The sequence below is a fragment of the Glandiceps talaboti genome, chromosome 4 (genome assembly GCF_964340395.1).
Source record: "Glandiceps talaboti chromosome 4, keGlaTala1.1, whole genome shotgun sequence".
Taxonomy (NCBI): Eukaryota; Metazoa; Hemichordata; class Enteropneusta; family Spengelidae; genus Glandiceps; species Glandiceps talaboti.
Window position 1 is genome coordinate 20,491,899 of NC_135552.1, and position 24,324 is coordinate 20,516,222.

General features: G+C 36.5%; 2 protein-coding genes across 2 annotated transcripts; one reads left to right on the forward strand and one right to left on the reverse strand.

The window, feature by feature from the left end:
- Window positions 1-542: 542 nt before the first annotated feature.
- LOC144434078 (uncharacterized) lies at window positions 543-5,853 on the forward strand. Its single transcript, XM_078122533.1, has 6 exons — window positions 543-661; window positions 1,209-1,278; window positions 1,895-2,170; window positions 3,433-3,480; window positions 3,664-3,978; window positions 5,230-5,853. Exons 1-6 carry the CDS (start codon window positions 554-556, stop codon window positions 5,283-5,285), a joined length of 873 nt encoding a protein of 290 aa, XP_077978659.1. The 5' UTR covers window positions 543-553; the 3' UTR covers window positions 5,286-5,853.
- A 962-nt stretch (window positions 5,854-6,815) lies between these two features.
- Window positions 6,816-17,900, reverse strand: LOC144434298 (transient receptor potential cation channel subfamily M member 2-like). The gene is made up of 14 exons (XM_078122749.1): window positions 17,805-17,900; window positions 16,444-16,581; window positions 16,010-16,066; window positions 15,361-15,511; window positions 14,487-14,624; window positions 13,581-13,677; window positions 12,198-12,422; window positions 10,795-10,870; window positions 10,219-10,488; window positions 9,527-9,701; window positions 8,934-9,096; window positions 8,172-8,443; window positions 7,711-7,840; window positions 6,816-6,993 (listed from the first exon to the last, which is right to left on the reverse strand). Exons 1-14 carry the CDS (start codon window positions 17,898-17,900, stop codon window positions 6,816-6,818), a joined length of 2,166 nt encoding a protein of 721 aa, XP_077978875.1.
- Window positions 17,901-24,324: the final 6,424 nt, after the last annotated feature.

Sequence of the window (24,324 nt, forward strand, 5' to 3'; positions counted from 1 at the left end):
TGTTTTTCAGAGCTTGGGGACAATCTTCATTCTTTCTCTGTCTACCAAAAGAGAAAAGTGATTTCAATTTGATTGATGGCTGAAGCTAAACATAGATTTTAAGTTAAATCATCACTTTCGCGGAGGATAAGCTTCTTATTCCGCCAATTTCAACTGCACTACTGTAACTGACTGTGATTTTTGTTGAAATGTAGGCTTAATGATTTCTCGCAGAAAGACACGAAAACGAGCTTTTAGCGTGTATCTTCAGCGACTATTATATTTTGATATATTTGATGATAAGATCAAAGCAAATGTTTCACAGTTATTAGTATTACAGCGTTACAACTGCATATTCTATTTCGTATGTGCCAATCACTAGGTGATAACACATTAACTTAACATAATTGCTCTCCATACCCTACTTCCAAACTAAATCAACGTTGATCATTGATTACTACTATCACATTCTTTCAGAACAGTTAAGTTGACTCTCATGATGGGATCGGGATATCTCAATCTGCCGATAGTGACGTTGTTTTTCCTATGGTATGTCAAGATGTTTGCGTCTGCAATGCCAGTTGTTACGACACTTCCATCTGAAAGTGCTGCCATGGAAACAAACATAACCAGCATTTCGACAGTCTCTCCCGACCAATACACTAATTTGGATTTCCAAGACGTGAGTTGACATACTTTATGTAATGATTCTCCCATAACAAAGTTTAGATTTCAGAAAAAGTATAAATAGCAGTTAACAACTCACTACATGTTATAACAACTAGCTACTGCAATCGAAATGACAATAACCCACTACTGCAGTCTAACTCACTACACGTTATAGCAACTACTGCAGTCTAATAACCCACTGCACGTTATAACAACTAATGCAGTCTATAACAATAACCCACTGCACGTTATAACAACTACTGCAGTCTATAACAATAACCCACTGCACGTTATAACAACTACTGCAGTCTAAATAATAATAACCCACTGAACGTTATAACAACTACTGCAGTCTATAAGAATAACCCAATGCACGTTATAACAACTATTGCGTCTATGGTATAGCAATAATCCACTGCACTTTATAACAGCTACTGCAATCTAAATAACAATAACCCACTGTACGTTATAACAACTACTGCAATCTAAATAACAATACACCACTGCACGTTATAACAGCTACTGCAGTCTAAACAACACATTTTCTTTTTCTTTCATAGTTGGAGGAATTGCTGAAGTCATGGATATTTCTAACCCATCAAGATTACTGCCAGGGAGACTCAGTTGTCGGTCAGTATTTCGGGTTGTATTGTATACGGCAATGCCAATCTCAGTGTGCACAGCATAATGGCATAAGTTAGCAATGTGTAGCTATATTATATCAGACAAGTAAGTTCTTACTTGTCTGTGATTATATTCATTCTCTCGTATTTATTTATTTATTTATTTATTTATTTATTTATTTATTTATTTATTTATTTATTTATCTAGTTAGTTGCAGTTATCAGAGTACATACTTTCTCGGATTATGAACCGAATGAAATGTTCACTACCTCTTGTCAGAGAAATACACTTTTCGATTCAAGAGACTATCCTGGTAGCCAATCTCCCTTCTATAAAGAAACAGAAAATTCCAAATGTTTTAATAGAGGTATGGTCCCAGATAACAAACAACCCCCCCCCCCCCAACAAACAAGCAAACACCCAGGGAAGGAAACAAAAAACAAAAAACAAACAAACAAACAAACACCCATGGAAACAAACAATGTTTGCTAGTACGTAAGAGTATCTTATTTATATCTGTTGCAGGAAACATCTCATTTTGTTGTACATTTGTGTTTCTACAAGCTCTCGTTTACATCATTTTGGAAACGCATTTTATTGTTGAATCATTTCCAACCAACAGAACCACCAAAAGTTTACACAATACGAAAGGAACTGAAAGAAGACAGAGTTGTTATCAAGTTGATAAATGAAGAGAACGATGTCAACTATTTCGCAGTATACCAAGGTTTAGAAGGCAGACATAACTTTGCTTTGAGAAGTGGACAAAAAACCAACATACCACTCAAATATATTCCTAAAGACACTGTGGTCATGGTGGAAATATTTGCACTGAGAAGATGTTCCTGGCAGGTTTATTGGAGTAGTCCCATATACCTTGAAATAGTAGTAAACCAAGGTATGCAGAATCTGTCTGTCTGTCTGTCTGTCTGTCTGTCTGTCTGTCTGTCTGTCTGTCTGTGTATGTATGTATGTATGTATGTATGTATGTATGTATGTATGTATGTATGTATGTATGTGTGTGTGTGTGTATGTATGTATGTATGTATGTATGTATGTATGTATGTATGTATGTATGTATGTATGTATGTATGTAACACAGTATCAAGCAAGATACACAGGGCGGCTCCTGTGTATCTTGCTTGATACTGTATTAATCACACCACTCTACATATCATATGTATGTATTGAACACTGTTTACTCCAGCTTAGACATTTGGCATATACTGAGTGTATATATATATATATATATATATATATATATATATATATATATATATATATATATATATATATATATATATATATATATATATATATATATATATATATATATATATATATGTGTGTGTGTGTGTGTGTGTGTGTGTGTGTGTGTGTGTGTGTGTGTGTGTGTGTGTGTGTGTGTACTCTTGTGAATGTGTTGATGACCATTTAGTGACAGCAGTACAAGTTTGTATTTATTGGTTTGCTGTTAATACTGTGTTGATGTATATACATCATTGCTATGGGGAAAAGAGTTTCAGTAGGTTTATTTACGGCAGAGCATGATATTATTGTAATTATTAAAGTGATGACAAGGTTTTGGAAACAATAAATCATACACTACGACATAGCGTAGTAAACAGCTGTGTGTTGTATGTCGCCATCGTGTTTCTGAGAAACGACGATTTGATTTACAAAACGTAAGGATAGACAACATGTGTTCGCTTCACTGCACTCTCTCAAGACTGTAAATCTATTATCATCAAGAGGTGTACAATATCTATCATGTATGGAAAGATTATTTTCCTGTACTGTTGCTAGCACACAGTACTTTATACAACAGTTTGTTTATAAACGTACGACATACGTCACAAGATTTGATATCCTATAATGGAACATTTTACACTTTGCAAATTTACGCGGGAGATTTCTCCACCAGACTCATCGAGCGACTAGCGACGAGATACGCCGAAACTTGACAAAGTTTCAGGACAAGTGAATATACAGTATTACTTCTCTTCTGTGTGATTTCGTAAGTTAATAAATTAAAAGTGTTTTACTTGTAAAGACTCTGATGGTCAAATGTAAAGAAATTACAAGAAATGAAATACTAACCTGGTCAGTTTTCTGAGTCTACAAGTAACACACGTTGACATTTACTCTTTCTATTCACAGATGATAAGGTGTCCGTAGTAACACCGCCTGTACCAACACCATGTGAAGGTAACTTTTACATATTTTATTGGTAGATATATCGTGACCTTTTTTCAGAATAGTACCATAAATTTCTAACCAACAGAATTATTTTCTCTGCACTTTTTACTTCTATCTACCATACTGTTCCAATTACGGACAGTATAGAGGACATTTGTTTTGACGTTGTATCATTTTTTCCTTGTTTATAAGTACCACGTCCGTCTATGGCACTGGAAGGTAAAACAAGTGAGAATTCGATAACCCTCAGTATGAAAGCCGAGCCTAGTATTGACAACTACCTGATTACCATGGAAAGTAAAATACTAGTACAGCAAAGTATAATTAGTAACGGCCCCCCTGGTTCCGCCATCAACGGTATGACGATTGGTGATTTGTCACCTGCTTCCATGTATCGAGTAACGATCCTGGGACAGACACAATGTCTTGGCAAGGCATTCCATGGTGCACCTATTTTCTTCACTGCCAAGACGATCGGTACTCATGTAGAAACTGTGGAAACACAAAGTAAGTTTGTTTCCTTATTTCATTATGTGGTCAATCCTCACTGACTACACTACCTTTGTTTTCGTTGACAGTATGCAGGTAAGCATTATCCTACGATGGAAGCCAGAAAAGTTAAAAGAATCTTTCCATTTGGATTGGAATTTACAAAGCCGATGTTTAGCATGGCTAGTTTTGCATGTAATTTGACATTGCTTCATCTATAGTTTTGTTTTCGACTTGATCGCCAGCCAAAACACACCACAGTGCATAACACATGGAAAGTGTTTGTGGTACTGTAACATTAGATAGTCGATATCGTATTTGCTACCCGGTCACTGTCTCTCAAATCAACCTCTAATGTTAACGTTAACTCTCCATCAGTGTTACTCTCTGATCTCCGCACATAGCTGGTAGACCATGTAACTATACTCGAATCACTCCACTTGTACACGGGATCACTTGGACTTTAGGGAATTAACTCAGACTACATACAATGTTCACGGTTGACTTGGACCATTTTAGAAGTAACCAGGGAGCAGATGGCCGCTCCTTGCCTTGCCTTCAGCTTGCTCCCTTCTCTTCAATTCTAAAGTGAATTCATAATTTATTCCAATTTTAAATTCATATAAACATAAATTATACAATACTCAAATGATAAAATTCTCAGCACCATAAATGAATGAACCAAAGTGTGTTGTTACCGTAATTTGATGCAAATAATATCATATTGACAAATATGAAAAGTAGCTAAACAATTTGATCGAGACATTGCACTTCCAGCTGCCTGTAATTAGTTATTATTTGACACTGTTGATCTCTTAGTTTTGTCATCTCAGAATATTAGTCGTGAATTGCAAACATTTGTTCTTAAGTATTGATTCATCAAAACTGAGAGTTTATTGTGACTTCGAGTCACACGTGTGACTATCTGACAATGTTACGTCATGTATGTCATACTAGTATTTATTAGTTGGAAAGCTTGAAAACAGGCAAGTTGAAGGGGGAGTGATATCAAATGGTGCTATAAGCTTAACGGGGAATGTTGTATTTATAGAATGTAGTGACCTTCAGTTTCCTTTCCCCTCGGTTTGGTAATCACCATTATATTCATTTCACAGTTTCTACATTCTATTGTTTGAATCCAACACTGCGTTAGTAATACTGAACTTTTCTCGACCTTTGTTATGAAAATGTTTCTTGTCATTAATTGATGAAATAGACAATGTTGATTTATCAATATGAATGATCACTTTATTATCTTTCATATCATAGCTGAAGTCGTGCCAGGAGTCACACTTGCAGCTGGTCAGTTGGAAATCCACTACTAAACATCCATCACGACAGACTCTGGGCTGTATCTTAATCGACTTACGTTACAATGGCAGACTCTGGGCTGTATCTGACTCGACTCAAGGACGTTCGATAAGTCCACGCCTTCACTAGACTATCTATATGAAGAATACTATTAATTCTGACAAACTTCAAGACAGAAAGTCTCCGTATTAAAGAAAGGCTGTAAGACTGATAAAGAATCGAAATAAACTTCACAACGAGGGTGGAAAATCGTTTACATATTTCATTGTAACTGTCACAACAAATAGTTGCATAGATTACTGATATCAGAATTTAATATAATACGGCTTTTAAAATGTTGACAACCCTGAAGGAAAACAGAAACAACTACACGTAAATCGTGACATGAAATTTCCCGCCACATCGAAGCATTTCACCAAAAGTATTCAAAGAACGGTAATACGATATCCACTATCACTCTAAGTTCTATAAAACTAAAAAGCACTTTGATTCCATTAAAACTACAGAAAAACACGACATTAATCTTTAGTGGGGATGTAAACCCACTTTAGCTCTGGAGATAGAGGGGGGGGGGGGGTTTCTCTATTTTTCGTGCATAACAAACTGCCAAAGTTAACCGGATGTTGATGAACATGTTGGCTTTTCCAGGGTATACATCTCTCGCAATACTGAAGTAGTTGAGATACGAACTATCACCTCACCGCACCACGCAATAACACAACTTACATGCCATGTTGGAGTTTACTTTGTCGTATTCAAACGTCTCATTAACCATTACGGCTGCTTGGCGAGTGTCAAAGTTTGGCCTTCGAATTTGAAACCGTACTTAAAGACCATTCTTGTGTACATAAAACGCAATTTCCCGTTTGATTTACGCATAGATTTACGTGTTTTAATTACTCTTTAGTGTACTGTTGAATGATAACTGTAAACATGGATTCATGTACCTGGACTATTGAACATTTGTATTGGTTATAAGATGAACCAGCGAGCGTTTTCTTACTTGAGATGAACAAGTGTATTTTTTATCGCGTTTTTATCGCCCAGATGGATCATCGATTGTTTTGTTGGTTGAAATGGACTTGCTTGAAGTAAAAAGCGAAACGAACTTTTCTTTGGTTGAGATGGACCAGCGAGCGTTTCGTCGTTGAGGTGGACATCTAGAGTTTTCTGGATCAGGAAAGAATTTGATGCGTTGTAACACGAAGTTCGGACTAGTGGTTTGAGCACGAAGCGAGAATGTTACAATTGGCTTCAGCACCTCTATTTAAATTATGGCTAGACACAGCAGTAGAGGAGACGATAGGTATATCGACAGAGAACATCATATGGATAGATTGGACTTCTCGACTCCTTTATTGGCATACTAGTCGTTTGCCATCAATGACACAAACTTACATTATGTACTGATGGTTTCAGAATCCATATTTGGTCAGAAAATCACAACGAAAGGTTTGAGAGATTGACTGTTTTCAATGGTCAATTTGCGAAATGTAACTAATTGCAGGCTATTTTTGTTTCGAATTTATCTGACTGTGCACCCTTTAGTACCTATCGTTTCGATTATAATCGGAATTCTCGGAATTCTGTCGACTTTTACGAAGTTCTTGCAATTCGGTCAAAATCTGATCGACGCTGTCTTGAAGTTGCCTCAGCTTTAGGTCTGTGTCGTTTAGTCGCCTAAATATCTGCATCTGTTCGGCACTCACAACACTGTCCTCTCTAAAGTGAAAAGAAATGATAGCGATAGTATATTTCTATAGTGTATCACTTGACTGGTAAACTTCAAATTTGAGTCATGTGACTTTAACACCACAATATAGACATACCGGTGGTGTTAAAGTAAAGTAAATTAACACTGATTTGTTAGAGTACTGGATGAGTTGCTTATAAATATAATTAAAATATTATTAAATATTCTTGTTATAAATATTGTTTATCAGCAGTAGAGTACACGTAACGCTGCAATATCCATTATTGTACACTGTCTTGCAAGATAACATTTTCTTGTAGCTTGAACTTTAAATGTAGCCTGTCAGTAAAGGAGAGCTCAATAGATTAGTTGCTGGACGACTATTTTCGCCTCAATTTCCCTCTATTCTTTGAATTAAACTGTTCAAAATCTGACAACTTGTAGTTTATGTGTCTGGTCATGAAAGTTATATGGTTGATAGTATCTTGTCTTGATCACAGGTGCTCGTCAAGTTGCTATATACTACTCGAGTGAGGCTGACCTTCCTCGCTACGAGGGTAGCTCACTGTTCGGCCTGACAGCCTCAATCGCGTAGTTCTCTATGATACCGCAGAGTGTTGGATAAGCACCTGTGGTCTTGATACCATCTTGTGGCATGTCTGTCAATCGCAGTCCACACAAAGCGGTGTTTGTTTAATGGAATACATCTGTATTGACTATTTATTCTAATTTCCGCTAACTCTTACCTTTGATTTTGCCTTTCCACTACTACAGGTAATTGTATTTGTTCTTCATGTGCCACAGTCTGGTCAAGTAGTCGTAACTGCATCTCAATGTTTTCAGTAACAGACTGTTGATACTTGAACTGTCTTTTACCTATGAAAAAAATTGAAAAAAAATTGATCACCACATACATCACAATACTCTTCCTCTTCTTCTTCTTCTTCTTCTTCTTCTTCCTCCTCCTCCTCCTCCTCCTCCTCCTCCTCCTCCTCATCATCATCATCATACCACCACCACCACCACCACCACCACCACCACCACCACCACCACCACCATTATGTGTGTGTGTGTGTGTGTGTGTGTGTGTGTGTGTGTGTGTGTGTGTGTGTGTGTGTGTGTGTGTGTGTGTGTGTCCGGGTGCGTCTCTGTTAACATACAAATACAAATAATTGTAGGCTAGTCAAAAGAGAACTACATTTATTACCGTGACTAGAGAGCTGCCACAACCGTGGGTCCACGTGTTTACCAACCATGAGTAGTTTAAATAGGTTGTAAGCATACTGCCATTGGAACTCGGGTTTAGCACATAACCAATATAATGATATCAGAATAGTTGCTAGGGGACGGATTATAATCAGTTCAATTACGTTGAGAGGGGATGGTAATATTGGACGGGCTAGGTACTCCTCAACCAGACTGTAGTGGTTAGAACGATGAACTTTTGATGACTCTTCTTCTATTTCACCGTATGTCTGACTGTAACCAGGAATATACGTATAAGTTGTACAACCAATGAAATACGCTATATGCAAGTACCCACTTGCGTCAAGTACTGAAACAAACCAGTTCATAAATGTGCCCAGGGGAGACGGACACGGACATGTACAGACACAGACACAGACAGACACACACACACACAGACGCAAATACACCACTGACTGACTGACTGACTGACTGACTGACTGACTGACTGACTCACTCACACACACACACACACTCACTTCACTGACTGACTGACTGACTGACTGACTGACTGACTGACTCGCTCGCTCACTCACTCACTCACTCACTCACTCACATGCATACATACATACATACATACATACATACATACATACACACATACATACGTACGTACGTACGTACGTACGTACACACACACACACATACATACATACATACATGCATACATACATACATACATACATACATACATACATACATACATACATACATACATACTTACTTAAACACAGCGATGACGATGTTCAAGAGTAGTATATTCGACATAATCATGAAGACAGCAATTAATATTGGCACCAACCATGGATAATCTTCGACTTCAGGACATCGCATTATATTGGGATCGCTATTGGCTAAGGTGGCATTCCTGGTACAATTAGGTGTATCTAAAATAATTACGAAGAGTTATTGATCAGGTCTGTTGATTCCCTTTTGTAGTAGTGAAGTCATTACAGTCAGTATAGCAGTCACGTGACTGTAAATTTATGGACACCTGGATGAATTCATAAGAACCGTCGCTGGTAAAGATTTCATTACATCAATAGCTATGATAAATGGTAGCTGTATACTAAATATCTTCCCTGAGCTTCACGTTCTGCCCCGGTTGCATATATTTTAATCATTGTGTATCTTGATAAATTCATTGTATATAATATTCAGTAATTATACTTGAAATTACCCGACTGATTGACTTGTAAAAAAAGGACTATGACCTGTTAATGATACCGTAATCATTGAATGTATGGATCAGAATTCTACAACGATATCTTCGTTCCGTAATGTGTCGATCTGTACGTATTATCGTTTTCTACTTACCTTCAACCATATCTAAATGTAGGTATCCAAACAGTTGCCAGTAGGGTATTGAGATCACTGCCCATACCATATTCCACGAAAACAAATCATTCGGGTAGAGCAATACTTGATAAGCAATGCCAAAGCTCAGAAAAAATACGAAGAATATCATGAGAAACGGTGGCAAATCTTGCATCTGAAATGTGTGGGAGAAAGTTTGGAATCGTAAATTGAACAAAAATCTAATTTTCTTATCATTGTAATGGTAGAAAATACTTCTGGGCTTGAGCTTTTTAAACTATTATGACCTTTCTGTTTGGGATATCCATTGGATTCTCTATATACTTTATCATTAGCCAACCCACCCTCTCTTTAGATGATTTGTTCATTCGTCATTCAGTAAATTTCCCTATCCATGCAACCACCGATAATCAAATTTCATCCGTACGCCCACCTCTCCATGTCCGTCATCCCATCGGCTTTTTAGAACGTTCTGTCGTCAAACCGTTCTGTCTGTCTGTCTGTCTGTCTGTCTGTCTGTCTGTCTGTCTGTCTGTCTGTCTGTCTGTCTGTCTGTCTGTCTGTCTGTCTGTCTGTCGTTTTTACAACCTTCACGTTTGGCCGTCATTCTCTATCCTTTCGCCAACATTTCATACGCTCATCTGTCGACTTATAGAATCATAGAATCATCATCATTTCTAAAATCTACTCACCATCATTATTTTGATCATTTCAACTTTTGGTCCTAAATACTGCCACAGTATGGTGAAACGTAGCAGTTTAAAATACATGAGAACCAATGATATGACGTAGAAGACTCTTGCTAAATAGAAATCTTCTTTAGCAACGGTAAACCGGAAACCCATTCCTATGTAGAAAGTTATCAACATCGACCAATCCAGACTATTCCAATTTGACGTGTAATTCTCCCATAGGTTTAAGATAACCATTTTGAAACTGTTACCATGGCATCCTAAAAGTAGCTGTAAGGAATATTTTTCGCAAATTAGAAAGTTGTAATAAAATATTTCAGGCCTGAGTTGAGGCAATATCTAGATATTTGGTGACGATTTAAAAGGAACCATCTCTTGGGGAAAATATAACAAATACAAAAATAAAGAATAAGCTGATGAAATATGTTTGGATCAATTAATATCACTGGCGAGTCGAACTATTGTTCGGGGAGGTATGTTTAATTTTCGCGAGTAGAAAACGCAAGTAATTACAACCATTGGATTTCTAATACCCAACACATTGTCATGTCTATACCCACAATATGACCAATTTACCTGTCGTGTCTCTTCCAATGTCATACCAATTACCCACAGTGTGACCAACATCTCCCATATACTAATATCATACCAACTGGTGACATGTGAAAAGTCAGTGAGTAGAAAATAACTGAAGGCAACCAGATGGAAAATGTAAAAAAGCTGCAAGGAAAGTTTAACATTTTCAAACGTTATTTCTATTTGGGAATTTCAGTCTTTGTGATTACAACATCATGATGTTTCTCTGTACGGCCTAAAAACAGATATGACTTGATGTCGACTTATTCGCCTCATCATCCATTTCAAGTAAATTTTATACAATATTGCACTCTGCAATTTCTATGGGCGGCCTCACGTAATTCTATGTTTCTAGTGATCTGAACAACGTCCCCCTCTACGACAGGATTTGATAAATCACAGCGTCAAGATCGTCGGATGGCAACTCGCGAGCGCGTATCTGAGCGAAAATTATCGTTTATTGCTGATATTCAGGAAATTCAACAAAACAAATCATCCCAAATTTTCTTCTGACTTTAACTTCCCTTTCTAAGTTATTCAGACTGTTAAAGTAAAAATTACGAATTGAAAGTAACACCAACATATGTACATGACTTTTTTGAAATTATGATGCGAAACACAGCAATAAGTATAGGCACCCTAACAAAAAAGTTCAGTTCAGTTCAAGACCAAGTGTCGTAGCTAGTCTAGCTAATTAGTTAGACTTACAAGATTGTACATGTACTTCGTAACTGGTGCTGTGTAGTAGGCTCGCCATTTTACAGGTAAGTTAAACCGTCCGATACCCCGATCATCGTGTACGTTCAAGACGAAAACAAACAGTGGTATTATGGATAGCAGCAACTGGAAAAAATATTTAAGATAGTGACATGAATAAATTTGGTGAAGGGAACAACAGGAGAAGGCCATTCACATGACAATATTTCAAAGCTCTGATAAATTCACAGACAATATGTTTATGTATACGTTACAGTTTTGAAGGCAATACAATTGCAAGGTTGCGCACACTTATATATTGATGAATTTGTCGTGTCTACACTGAGAGTACTTAGAAATTAAAGATTTATGAGTGTATGGTTTGACGACAAATTTGTACAGAAAAGATAAGTTTTATGCCACTTTCTGCATCTAAAATGCCAAGTTAACAACATCTTTATTTTAATAACTGGCGCACGAAAAAGAAAAAAAAAATAACTTTGCTTTCTCTGACAAATATAAAATTGCTGTTACTCAAAACAATGCTCCTAATACTATCATCCAATTACGGAATTTCAACTCGACGACGGCAGAAAAGTAGTTTGTTGGTTTTAGGGTAAAAACGTGTATCGTCTGGGAAAGAATCAAACTGACCTCATATCATTTAGACAACACATTAGTTCTAACGCAGGATGAACATCATTTACCATACCTTAGTCCTTAGCCAGGATGAGTTCTTTAACCTGCCACTCCACAAATCGTTCAAAACAATCCTAAAACTTTCGGACTCTTTGCCTTCTAGAAAACTAGAAATGACGAGAAAACTCTCATTTCCCCATTGCGGTCGACGACGAAGTACCATTTGACGAGTCTTTTGACGGTCCTCTTTGAAACATTCTGATGTGACGTAATTGGCAATATGTTTATATTGTCTGGAATATCAAATATTTATAATGTTACATTTAGTAAACTGTAAAGACAAAACATGAAAGACAAATTTCAAATCTTAGTAGAACCATAGTAGTTTTAATCACGTACTGTTGATACAGTAACAAAAAAATCCGCAAATCGTACATAATTGTCTAACAGAGCTATATAGCTTATAGACGAACTTGGATCTTCAACAAAAGAATATGCTTTTTAATCCGTATGGGTCCACTGAAAAAAAATGCACTAATGCAAGAACCTGGGATTGAATCACGGATCTTTAAGACACAAAATGCAAAGTGACTGACTGCGTCAAACTCGAGAAATAACTATATTTGGATTAATGACCACTGTAGGCAGATTAAGAAATCCTAAATCTTTGTTCGACTTTACCCTTTATGCTGTTTACAACATACACGTATCATACTGACAATTTGGATTGACAGATCAGCCGTTGTTGGCGCTGTCTAATCTCCCTTTCCTCACTGCAAAGGGAAAAGCTGGGCAGGCTGGTTTGGTAAGGCGTAAACAAATTGTGTGGTTCCGATTACATTCAGTTTTAGAATATGTGGGGTCGGTTTTAGACTAGGTGGGGTCGGTACATTTTTTATTTTAATTTTTTATAAATGTTTTCATGTGTGAGTGTCGAGTTCAGGTAGTTATGTTTTTTTCTGTTGTTTTCCATATGGTCTCTGTGTTATTGGCTTCTTCTCATCAGATGTACAGCCATTACAGATTGGAAGAACTGTCTTTTTCAGTTGACGTCAATTTCCGCATCCACTATTTCTTTAACAATTTTCACGATTTTCTTATTTTTTCTCTCGAATATGTAAAAAAAACAAAACAGTTTGGGGTCGGCGTGAAAAACTAGATGGGTCGGGTAACCTGACCCAAACAACTTTTTTTATTTGGCCTAAGTCCGGACCGATGGCGTCATTACAGTCAAACTGACAATCGTGATTGTGGCTAAGTACAGAATTAACAATAGTAAGACTTGAACATGCTCCTCAGTCAGTATTTATAACTGACATTGGATGACCCAAAAAGTCATTCATAAAAAAATGTAACTTAACATAAAAAGTGATATGTGCAACTAATTCACCTTACTACTCTCTTGTTGAATCACATACTATATAGTCAAATATTAGAGTGTTACTACTAACCTGGCGGCAGTCTTTAATTTGAATGATTTATCACTTGATGTTTCCTCCACTTCATTAGCTAGTTTGTTCAATATCTTACAGGCAGTAAGGGAAGCTCCTGAGTGATGGTAACAACAAAACATGATATCTTCAAATGAACATGAAACATGACATGATCACATAGAGTATCTGACAGTCTTTCCGTGTCACTTCTGGGGAGTCCATACGGTTTTACAACATGTACGAAATAGGGTAAGGCATATAACACAATGGAAAGGATGAGAAAACCAATTATATGAATTGATGATGAGTTTAGTCTGAGATTCTTGAATGGGTCCTGGGTCTAATATTTTTAGGTTTCAATATGATACTCGTCAAAGAGTTGAAAGTACACGTCATAATACAAATACTATGGTATACATGTACAATTTGAATGTATCTCCAGTGACTTACACATTGGATTCTTTGTTTCGATAAATTTATGTGTGTGTCCAGGGAGATTTAGTTTGTTTAATTGTTGGTAGATTCAAAGGAATGACGCTGGTAACACAGACTGATCTACAAAGTAAGATTTATACCTCGAAATAAACCGTAACGGATTAAGAGTTAATCCGTCGGTGTTTACCGATCAAACAACGTTGCATTTCGACAACGTCGTTGCACTAGTGAGAACATGGCTACATGAAAAGATAAGAAGAAGTTTGCTGGAAAATTACCCAATTTATGACTACAGACTTGTTTGTGAAACATCGCCGATAGTTGTCATGGTTACGAGTTGGGGCCACGATGTCACACAACGCGGTCTATTTGTCTGCCAGGCACATCATGACACGAATTCTGACCTTTCGGTTTAGGATACTATTCGAAATTCGATTCCATGCTCGTTTCAACATGAAATATTTGATCCTTATAAAATCTATAACTCACCTATCATTGACGATCTGTCACATTCTGGCCATGCATTGTTGAATATTATCAGTGCCAGCTCTAAACGATAAGATAACAACGCCCATACGAAGAGATCTCGAATGCCAAACCCTAGATGTTCGTTTGAGTTACTTTGTGCTGAAATTATAAAAAAAAACACGATATAGGTAATAGCTCTATGATTGGTTTACGTAGAGTTAAATGCACTTACGCACTATTGTAAATTTGGAAACTAAATAGAACATTCTCGCAAAGCAGAGCTGATATTTCTTCAGCGACACTACGAAATATCAATTGACGGTGCCGTAAAAGAGGCTGTGGTTTACGACAATGAAATGGAAGTGGTCTCGTGAAAGTAGCCTATATTTCGACCATTTAGATTGTCTTCTCACTTTGTTTTCTCTTCATTTATATAAATCTATTTTCTGACCATTCATTGTCTTGCTATAAAATCAATCAATCAATCAATCAATCAATCAATCAATCAATCAATCAATCAATCAATCAATCAATCAATCAATCAATCAATCAATCAATCAATCAATAACCCACCCACCCACCAACCAACCAACCAACCAACCAACCATCCAACCAACCAACCAACCAACCAACCAACCAACCAACCACCCACCCAACCATCTAACCAACCAACCATCCAACCAACCACCCACCCACCCACCCACCCACCCACCCAACCAACCAACCAACCAACCACCCACCCAACCACCCACCCAACCAACCAACCAACCGACCGACCAACCAACCAACCGACCAACCAACCAACCAACCAACCAACCAACCAACCAACCAACCAACCAACCAACCAACCAACCAACCAACCAATCAATCAATCAAATGTGAAAAAAAACCTCACCTTCTCCTGACGATTTCTTTTCGTCTGAATACAAGTAGGCATCTCCTAATTCATTTCTATGTTGAAACTGTCCTGGTATAAGTCGACATATAAACTCACCAATGTTAACCATTACTAATTCCTCGATTTCAGACTCCTTTTCAGTATGATGCTGTATGCCACCAAGCAAACAAGCAAGAAGACAGACAGACAGACAGACAGACATGCAGACAGACAGGCAAACAGACAGACAGACAGACAGACAGACAGACGATGACAGCGACGACGACGATGATAATGATATGAAGAATCAAACGGAAACAAAAAATGACAAATTACAAATGAAATTTGTTAACAGTTAGTACAAGTTTTATACGTGTTACTATAGTTGAATATAAATAGTACATATATGCAATGTGTCAGTGAAACTCTTTGCAGGTTTTTTTGTTGGTTCACACAACCACTACTACGGTGTATACTGTGCTAGGACACAATTTTCTATAGCTTATTTCCAAAAGAATATTAACAAAAGCACACTGTCGCAGTATTATCTGGAAGTATATATATTCCACCTTGTTAGCATTTCATCACGTGATACCTATCCAAGTTTATCAGTGTACCTGTAAGCTTAATAGCATTACATGATTTGTTTATTTCAATTCTTACTCACCATGTTTATTTCGATAGCTAAGTCTTGGAGCCATGTGGGGCAATCTTCTCGTACAACCTGTCAATCAAAATAATATAGGCGGTATTAGTTGTTTTTTTTACAATTAGATCTACTTAGTAAATTACACATACATATTTTAGAGTAAATATCCGACAGTGTAATTTTTACACTTGTACGGATTCTCAGCTGATAAGGATTTTAAAATCAGAACACTAGTATTATTCAAATGCCCCTGAAACGCGCAAGGAGATATTTTTTTATAATCTTTTTTGCACTTTATTGAGGTGTTGATCTAATAAAGTTGTTCCACATTATCAAGTACAAGTAGAAACACTGTAAAATTGTTTTGTTTTGTTTTTAGTTAAAAGTTGAAATAAATAACCCATTTCTCATCTGTATGGCCACTTCAACCATATTGATCATTTAATACTTACATGTAAATACAACTTTGCTATGTAAGTTTTAGAAAATATTCTCAGGGTTGTTTTTCCCTTCCTCTTCAAAAGCCGTTTTGTTCTATCATCTGTTCTATCTTCTTTCAATGCTTCGAACAATGGATCTATCTCTGAGTCCTGTCAATAGTTGTGAACATAGAAGATTTCATGGTTATTGTCATCCACAGTAGAAGGATCATCATCATCATCATCATCATCATCATCATCATCATCATCACCACCACCATCACCACCACCACCACCACCACCACCACCACCATCATCACCAAAAACAACAACATCAACATCAACACCGGATTACCAGCAACACTACCACCATGATTTTGTGATCCATCAGACTATATTGATGCCTTTGTAATAAATGTCATGAATACGTCACAACTCGTATAACAGACAAGAAGTAGCTTCTCCGAGACAACAAATCGATTTTTAATATATATTATTGCTTTGAAAGGTATATTAAAAGGAGACCACAACATAGACAAAAATACAAAATTGTCTGTAATTGCCTGACACACCTACAGTTGTGGCTTAGACATTGGTCGAGGATCACGCTAATCCTTGGCGATGATATCACGTTGACTCGATAGAAACTATCACGTGATATTAACAGAAACTCTGACATAATGGTTACACAAACTGACACGCAAACAGTTAGTTAACAACAAATACTCAAAAAGTTCAAAATGTTGTCTATCATTTCAGATACACATTTGATAATATACAGCACCGTGTGCCAACCGACCTGACATAGTGTACATTTTGTCACTATTTAACAGTACTCTTAGCTAATTATATACATGTTATCATAGGTTTCGTTTTACACTGAAAAGGTCATAGTTTGTAAGCGTACAGATTTTCATTTAGATTTTGATAAACACAACTTTCGTTTGGTTCTTTCTTACGTCAATGTATCCGATGTTTACCTTGTTTCAACATGCAATAAAAATCTATCAACTGAATATAAGACAGGGTATTCATTTAGTATTCAATACTTTCGTATGAGACGATAATGTATTCATCAAATGATGATTATTTGTGCAAATTATCTTAACACTGAATAACACATTACTATAAACCTGAATATTTGAGCTATTATGGGCGTATTTCAAGTTTTTTTTAATGAAAAAAGATAAGACAATATATAGTTGATCTGCTAGGTTGAACGCATTGCTCCAAGACGTCCTCGTAGCAGTATTCAGGAGTTGGCCAAAATATACCAGCAGTAGCAACAATTATGAAAATCACCGTTATTCCTTCAACACAGATTAATGATCAAACATCTAAGTTTAAAATCAGACCGAAACAAACACAACAAATAAACAGTAACAGATACTTACATATCTATCGTCATCTGAGAGAAGTCTATCATCAGAATCGCCATTAGAGTCTGAGTCTACACTGACGATGGAATCCTCACCCCTGATACAAGCCATCGTCTTTCCCTAGTAGGACTATCAACTCTAATAAATAGACAGACTTTAGAAGTATGTGATATTAATACAACGAGATGTAATCCTATCACTTACATGACAGGTTCCCACGAATCTTTGGAAATGCTTAAATTCGTTATAGAATGGTTTTAGGTGATTAAGTCAGAGCAATTGCTATATATCTTCAACTGATACAATACGATACGATACGATACAATACAATACAATACAATACGATACGATACGATACGATACGATACGATACGATACGATACAATACGATACGATACGATACGATACAATACGGTACGATACGATACGATACGATACAATGCGATACAATACGATACGATACAATACGGTACGGAACGATACGATATGATACGATACAATACGGTACGATACGATACGATACGATACAATACGATACAATACGGTACGATACGATACGATACGATACGATACGAAACGATACAATGCAATACAAACCAGTACAATACAATACAATACAATACAATACAGTACAGTACAGTACAGTACAGTACAGTACAATACAATACAATACAATACAATACAATACAATACGATTCGATGCGATACGAAGCAAGGCAAGGCAACGCAAAGCATCGCAACTAATACAATATAATATAATTTCACATGGCATGACATAATAACATAATATAATATAATATAATGTAATATAACATAATATAATATAATATAATATAATATAATATAGTATAATATAATATAATATAATGCAATGCAATGCAATGCAATGCAATGCAATGCAATGCAATGCAATACAAACAATACAATACAATACAATACAATACAATACAATACAATACAATACAATACAATACAATACAATGTATCAATATGCACCAATTCAAAATACCAATGTTAATAAAAAATAGTCGATTGTCATATATATAGGGACACTCATGGCTTCATCTTGTTACTCACCGTATTTCTAATACAGTGTTTATGACGGTTTATTTATATTGCTCAACTTTCGATCTAATCTAACATAAACCCACTAGATATACTGCACCACGTGGAATGTGACGTAAACATTTGACCTTAGACGCACCCTGTTTAGGTCACATGTAGGTCACATGTGTGTTTACTTTGTTCGACAGAGTACGTATTATCAATGACACCAACAGGTACACAAGATAAAGTCACTATGCACTATGTAGTACAAATGTCATATTGGATATTAAGCACAATTATTTTATACCCAGAAAATTACACTTGTGTAGCCAGGTGACGTGTTATTTTTACATTATTTTTCCTTCCATCCTTCACCCAAATTACACAATGCTATGATTTATGCCATGTGAATGGTGTGAAGAAAAAATAAATATATGTTCAGAGAGTTAAGTTCCGCATGCGCTGAGCTGGTTCACAGTACAAGGCAAATAAAACTGGATGTAGAATCGCCTATATGAAACCCACCTGTAATTGTTGCCTGCCAGTGAAGATAATTGGTACTGGTATTAGCCGTTCGGGTTGCGGATAAACCGTGACGAATAATCGCAAACTGTGGCAACAAATATAAACTCAAAACGTTTGCTTCTTGTCAAACTGATTTCAACGTTACAGACCACCAGCGTGTATAAAGTGTATTGTAATATCAATAGCTAACGTATAATAAGGCTTTGTCTAAGGTTCGATTAATTATTATCAAATCGATACTACGTATGATAACATTAAACTGTCGTCTACAGTTAAATTCCTGGGTTGATTGGACTATTTTTTTTTGACTATTGCCTACACACATTTGTCCAGTTTGTGATAAGTTCAAAAGATTGTTTTCAAATTACCGACATTTAACGGGTTAAATGTCAAAGGTCATTCAAACTAGGCAGTACTGTAACCATTCCGACTGTTTTTGGAAACCTTTCTTGATAATATTTTATGATTGTTTGTAGTTTCATGAATTGTCACTCATCTGTCGAGGTCTTACATTCGGTATTAAAATCGAAGTTTTCTTACAAGACCATTCCTTGATCAAGTCTATATGTAGTTATTTAAGGACCGTAAAGATAAACAGAACAAATATCTAAACGAAATGTATCGTCATGGTCATCCATCCATCCATCCATCCATCCATCCATCTATCTATCTATCTATCCATCCATCCGTCCATCCATCCATCCATCCATCCATCCATCCATCCATCCATCCATCCGGGCAGCCATCCCCAGCCATCCATCCATCTATTATCTTTATCAAAATCGCCAAATATGGATTATCATACCATGCATAAGCCAAAAATATGGAATGTATACTCTGGTCGTTCTACGTCATGACAACGCATATCTATGTCACCGGTTCTGCTGTGTTCGATATATGAGTCAAAAGGTCCCATTACTTTCCGGATTTTTCTTTGATATTATAGGCGCTGGTATAATTATGTTATTGTCCGATTGTTTTTCTTCATTCAGCCGGAAAATATTCGTGACCTAAGGGTTGTCACTACGAGTCGCTAGACAAGTAGTGACAAAGGCCCCTTAGGTTACTCGTATTTTCCTTGGCTGAACGAAGAACAATATTGGGGAATAACATCTGTTCGTCGTTGGGTCAATTGCCAGTTGGTACAAATGTATATAAGGGACCGGTCAGTTTCTCCAGCCTGGGGGGGGGGGGGGCGGTGGATTCTTAAATCGGGCCGACAAAAAGTCACTGACCCCCCCTATCTGTAAAACCAAAAACAGGCTGACCCCCCCCCCCTATCACTTAATTCTAAAACATGATGACCCCCCCCCCTCATATATAATATTCGCATGACAGGTATTTTTTTATCGTGACTCAGTGTGGACTGCTTGACTGTCTTGCATTTACTTTATAAGATCCCAGGTTAGCACTATCATATTTATAATTATTGACTACACAGGGTAAATATATTTGAAAAGGAGTTTAATAGCATCTTGGCTGTGAAAGGTAGGAAAGCTTGAGAAGGGAATATGTACATCTCTTATGGGGGTCCTAGGGGGTCTCCCCCTAGAAGCCCAGGAGGTTTTTAACTCTGAAAAGTCAATTTTGAGACTATTCAGACATTTTCAGAAAATAATTTCCAAGCTTTACAAGACAGCACCAACATGTAAAATGCAACTACATAAGGTTGAAATATTTTTGAAATATAGTTTGATAGGATCTTGACAGTAAGAGGTAGGGGGAAGATCTTGAGAGTAGGATGTGTACACCTCATGTGGGGGGGGGGGGGTCCTAGGGGGTCTCCCCCTAGAAGCCCTGGAGGTTTTTAACTCTGAAAAGTCAATTTTGAGACTATTCAGACCCTTTCAGACAATAATTTCCAAGCCTTACAAGACAACACCAACATGTTAAAAGCAACTACATAGGGTTGAAATACTTTTGAAATATACTTAGATAGCATCTCGACAGTAAGAGGGGAAGAGCTTGAGACTGGGATATGTCCACCTCATGTGGGGGGTCTGAGGGGGTCTCCCTCTAGAAACCCTGGAGGATTTTTACTCTTAAAGCCAATATTTAGGCTATTCAGACCCTTTCAAGCAATAACTTAATCCATGCTTTACAAGACAGCAAGTATTAGACACTATTCTTTATAACTTACACTAAGGGTTGAAATATGTTCTTAAAAAGTTTAAATGGCATCATTATATACATGTAGTAAAGTTCAGCACATCTATAATGGTAGTATCATTGGTAGGGGAGATTTGGAGTTTAAGGCAATTTTAGACTATCTTGGCAAACGTTTCAGATCTTGAAAAGACAATATCATATCAAATTAGAATAGGGTGAAAATATTTAAGAAAAGTTTAATACCATTATGACAGTAAAAAGGTTGTTGGTGTATCTGATTGTTGGTTGAATGTATGAGTGACCTCTGGGGGTGAGGGAGTCCTTGGGGTTTTCCCCCTGGCAGATCTGGAGTATTTTGCTTCAGATACTAAGGCAATGTTTAGGTTATTCATAACCTTTGAGGTATTATTTCCAAGCTTCGAAAAGCTAACGCAAAACGTTTTTAAATGAGTTTCTCATATCACATAAAATGGACACGTAACATTAGTATATAGGGGCATTAATATTGCATGTATAATAAAGTCACCGGTATGTTAGAGAACTTTAGGTGGTCATACCTAGTGTATAATAGTAACTGGAATCTGATGAGATGTGGTGATTTGTAGTGTCAATAGCATGACGAGTAGAACAATTTAGATTAACTTCATTTATAAACTATCTATGAAAATTACCATTACGAAACCTTCAAGTTCACTTTTGCCCCAAACTGCAATATAAGCGAAGCATTGATTGTGAAACAGCCAAGCATTTACATGACATGTTCTGTCACTAGTGTGGTAGGTAGGTAATACCGGTACATGTATATGAATATGTATAGTTAGGTTTGAACTAATAAGTAATGTTAAAGAATTCATGTAAGAAACAGGGACAAGAACAAATATTGACATGTACCACATTTCAGACAAGGCTATATGCCATTATAGAAAGGATTTTTTTCTTCCATCACAATCTAAAACACAATGACCCCCCCTATCCACAATTTTCAAAACAGCATGACCCCCCCTACTGCCAATTTCAAAAACAGAGTGACCCCCCCTACCAATCCACCGCCCCCCCCCCCGGCCGAAGAAACTGACCGGTCCCTAAATGGGATCTTTGTGAGTGTGTCAGTTTGGGTGAGTGTAAATGCGATGTCTGTCTGTGTAGGTGTAGTTAATTTTTTATTTCCTCTGACTACTTGTTGTGAAATTAAGTAAGTTAGAGGTAGAGATGCAGGATTGAAATAGAAACACAGTTTTACATGTATGTATACAAAATGATCACGTAAGTTGTATTTACTACTACATTATGGCATTTCGAATTCACAGTGAAACACGCAACCAAAGTTTTTTATTCTCAGTTTTATTAATAGAAACTGTGGTATTTGTTTACATATATGTCTCGATAATGAATTTTGTGATTTGTAAATAAAAATCTATTATGAGCATGTCAACACAACTAGCAAGGCAGTGGATATGTTTAGATTGCTGCTTCAAGCCTTCGTTGATGGATAAAAGTCTAGCATACATAAGCTTATTGCAATTGGCTGTTACTAATGTCTGATTTCTCTTTTCAGAACACTTAGAAAAAAATTATATGAAAGGGTTACTATGGGACGGAAAGCACTCTCACCATAATAATTTGCCTAATGCAAAGTTCATAACTATGAGTACATGATAAACACTGTGAAGGGTATAGGCGGCTTCAAATTGATATAACATTGCCTAGAATAATTTGCCTTGCTAGGCAAAAACGTTCATGGTGTTCATAATGATCATGGTAAGCCGGCTTATGTTTTGAAACAAACAGTTGAATATATCAAGTTAAACTGAAGGAATGATAACAATTCTAAACTTCTAATTTCAAAATGAAATGATTATTCCTCAGTATAGTCCATCCTATTTACATTTTTCAAACACATGATTTATAGATATATATAATCTCATTGCATAAATCTTGCATCCTGTATCTGATAAATATTGCATGTTAATCTCCCTCGCTCCCTCCATCTCTCCCATTCACCTCTCCCCCCCCTCTCTCTCTCTCTCTCTCTCTCTCTCTCTCTCTCTCTCTCTCTCTCTCTCTCACTCACTCACATACGAATACACATTGTCAAATGAATTACTATTAAGTAAAATTCAGACGATATCGTTGGATATGTTATTGTGTGGCTTTTGCACCATCTTTTGCTGTCGAAGGTTGTGAAACGTTTGAGATTTTCAATTGATTACGTAATTCTTGCATCTCTTGAGTTAATAGTTTCTCCATCGATTCTATCGAGCTACTGTTCTTCTTAATGAGGTTTCTTGAAAAGTTGTAAAGAAGAAAAAAGAAGAAAATCTTGTGATCGAAATATAATAGTGAATACTTCACTTGATGGCTAATAAACCAAACATGTACTTGCTAACTCGACAAACATCATAGTATACTTTAGAGATATGACCGGTATAAACAAATGTTTAGTCTGTTTTCAAAAAATTGAATTATGTGAACAATTTAAATGTAACGATGGCAACAATGATATGGTTAATACAAACTCGAAACATCAAATATAATTACTATGTAGTGATGTCATTACAAAACATTACACTGTAGCTCTTTCTAACATCAATTTCGTTCGTTCAAAAAAGTAACACTGCAATGCTAAAGTCACAGTGTTTTCCAAAGTTACAATGTGGAGTTAATTAAACAAAGATAAAATCATGAAAGTGGTGTCGCGTAGATTTATAACCCTTTTAAGTCTTGGCCATATTATACCACTGTCGAGTAACATATCCAAACACGAACAAAGTGACGTTCTTGTCATTTATTTCCGTAGAACTGCTGAATAATATTTAATTAAACCCTGTAAATTCGATTTCTTAGGATGTAACAC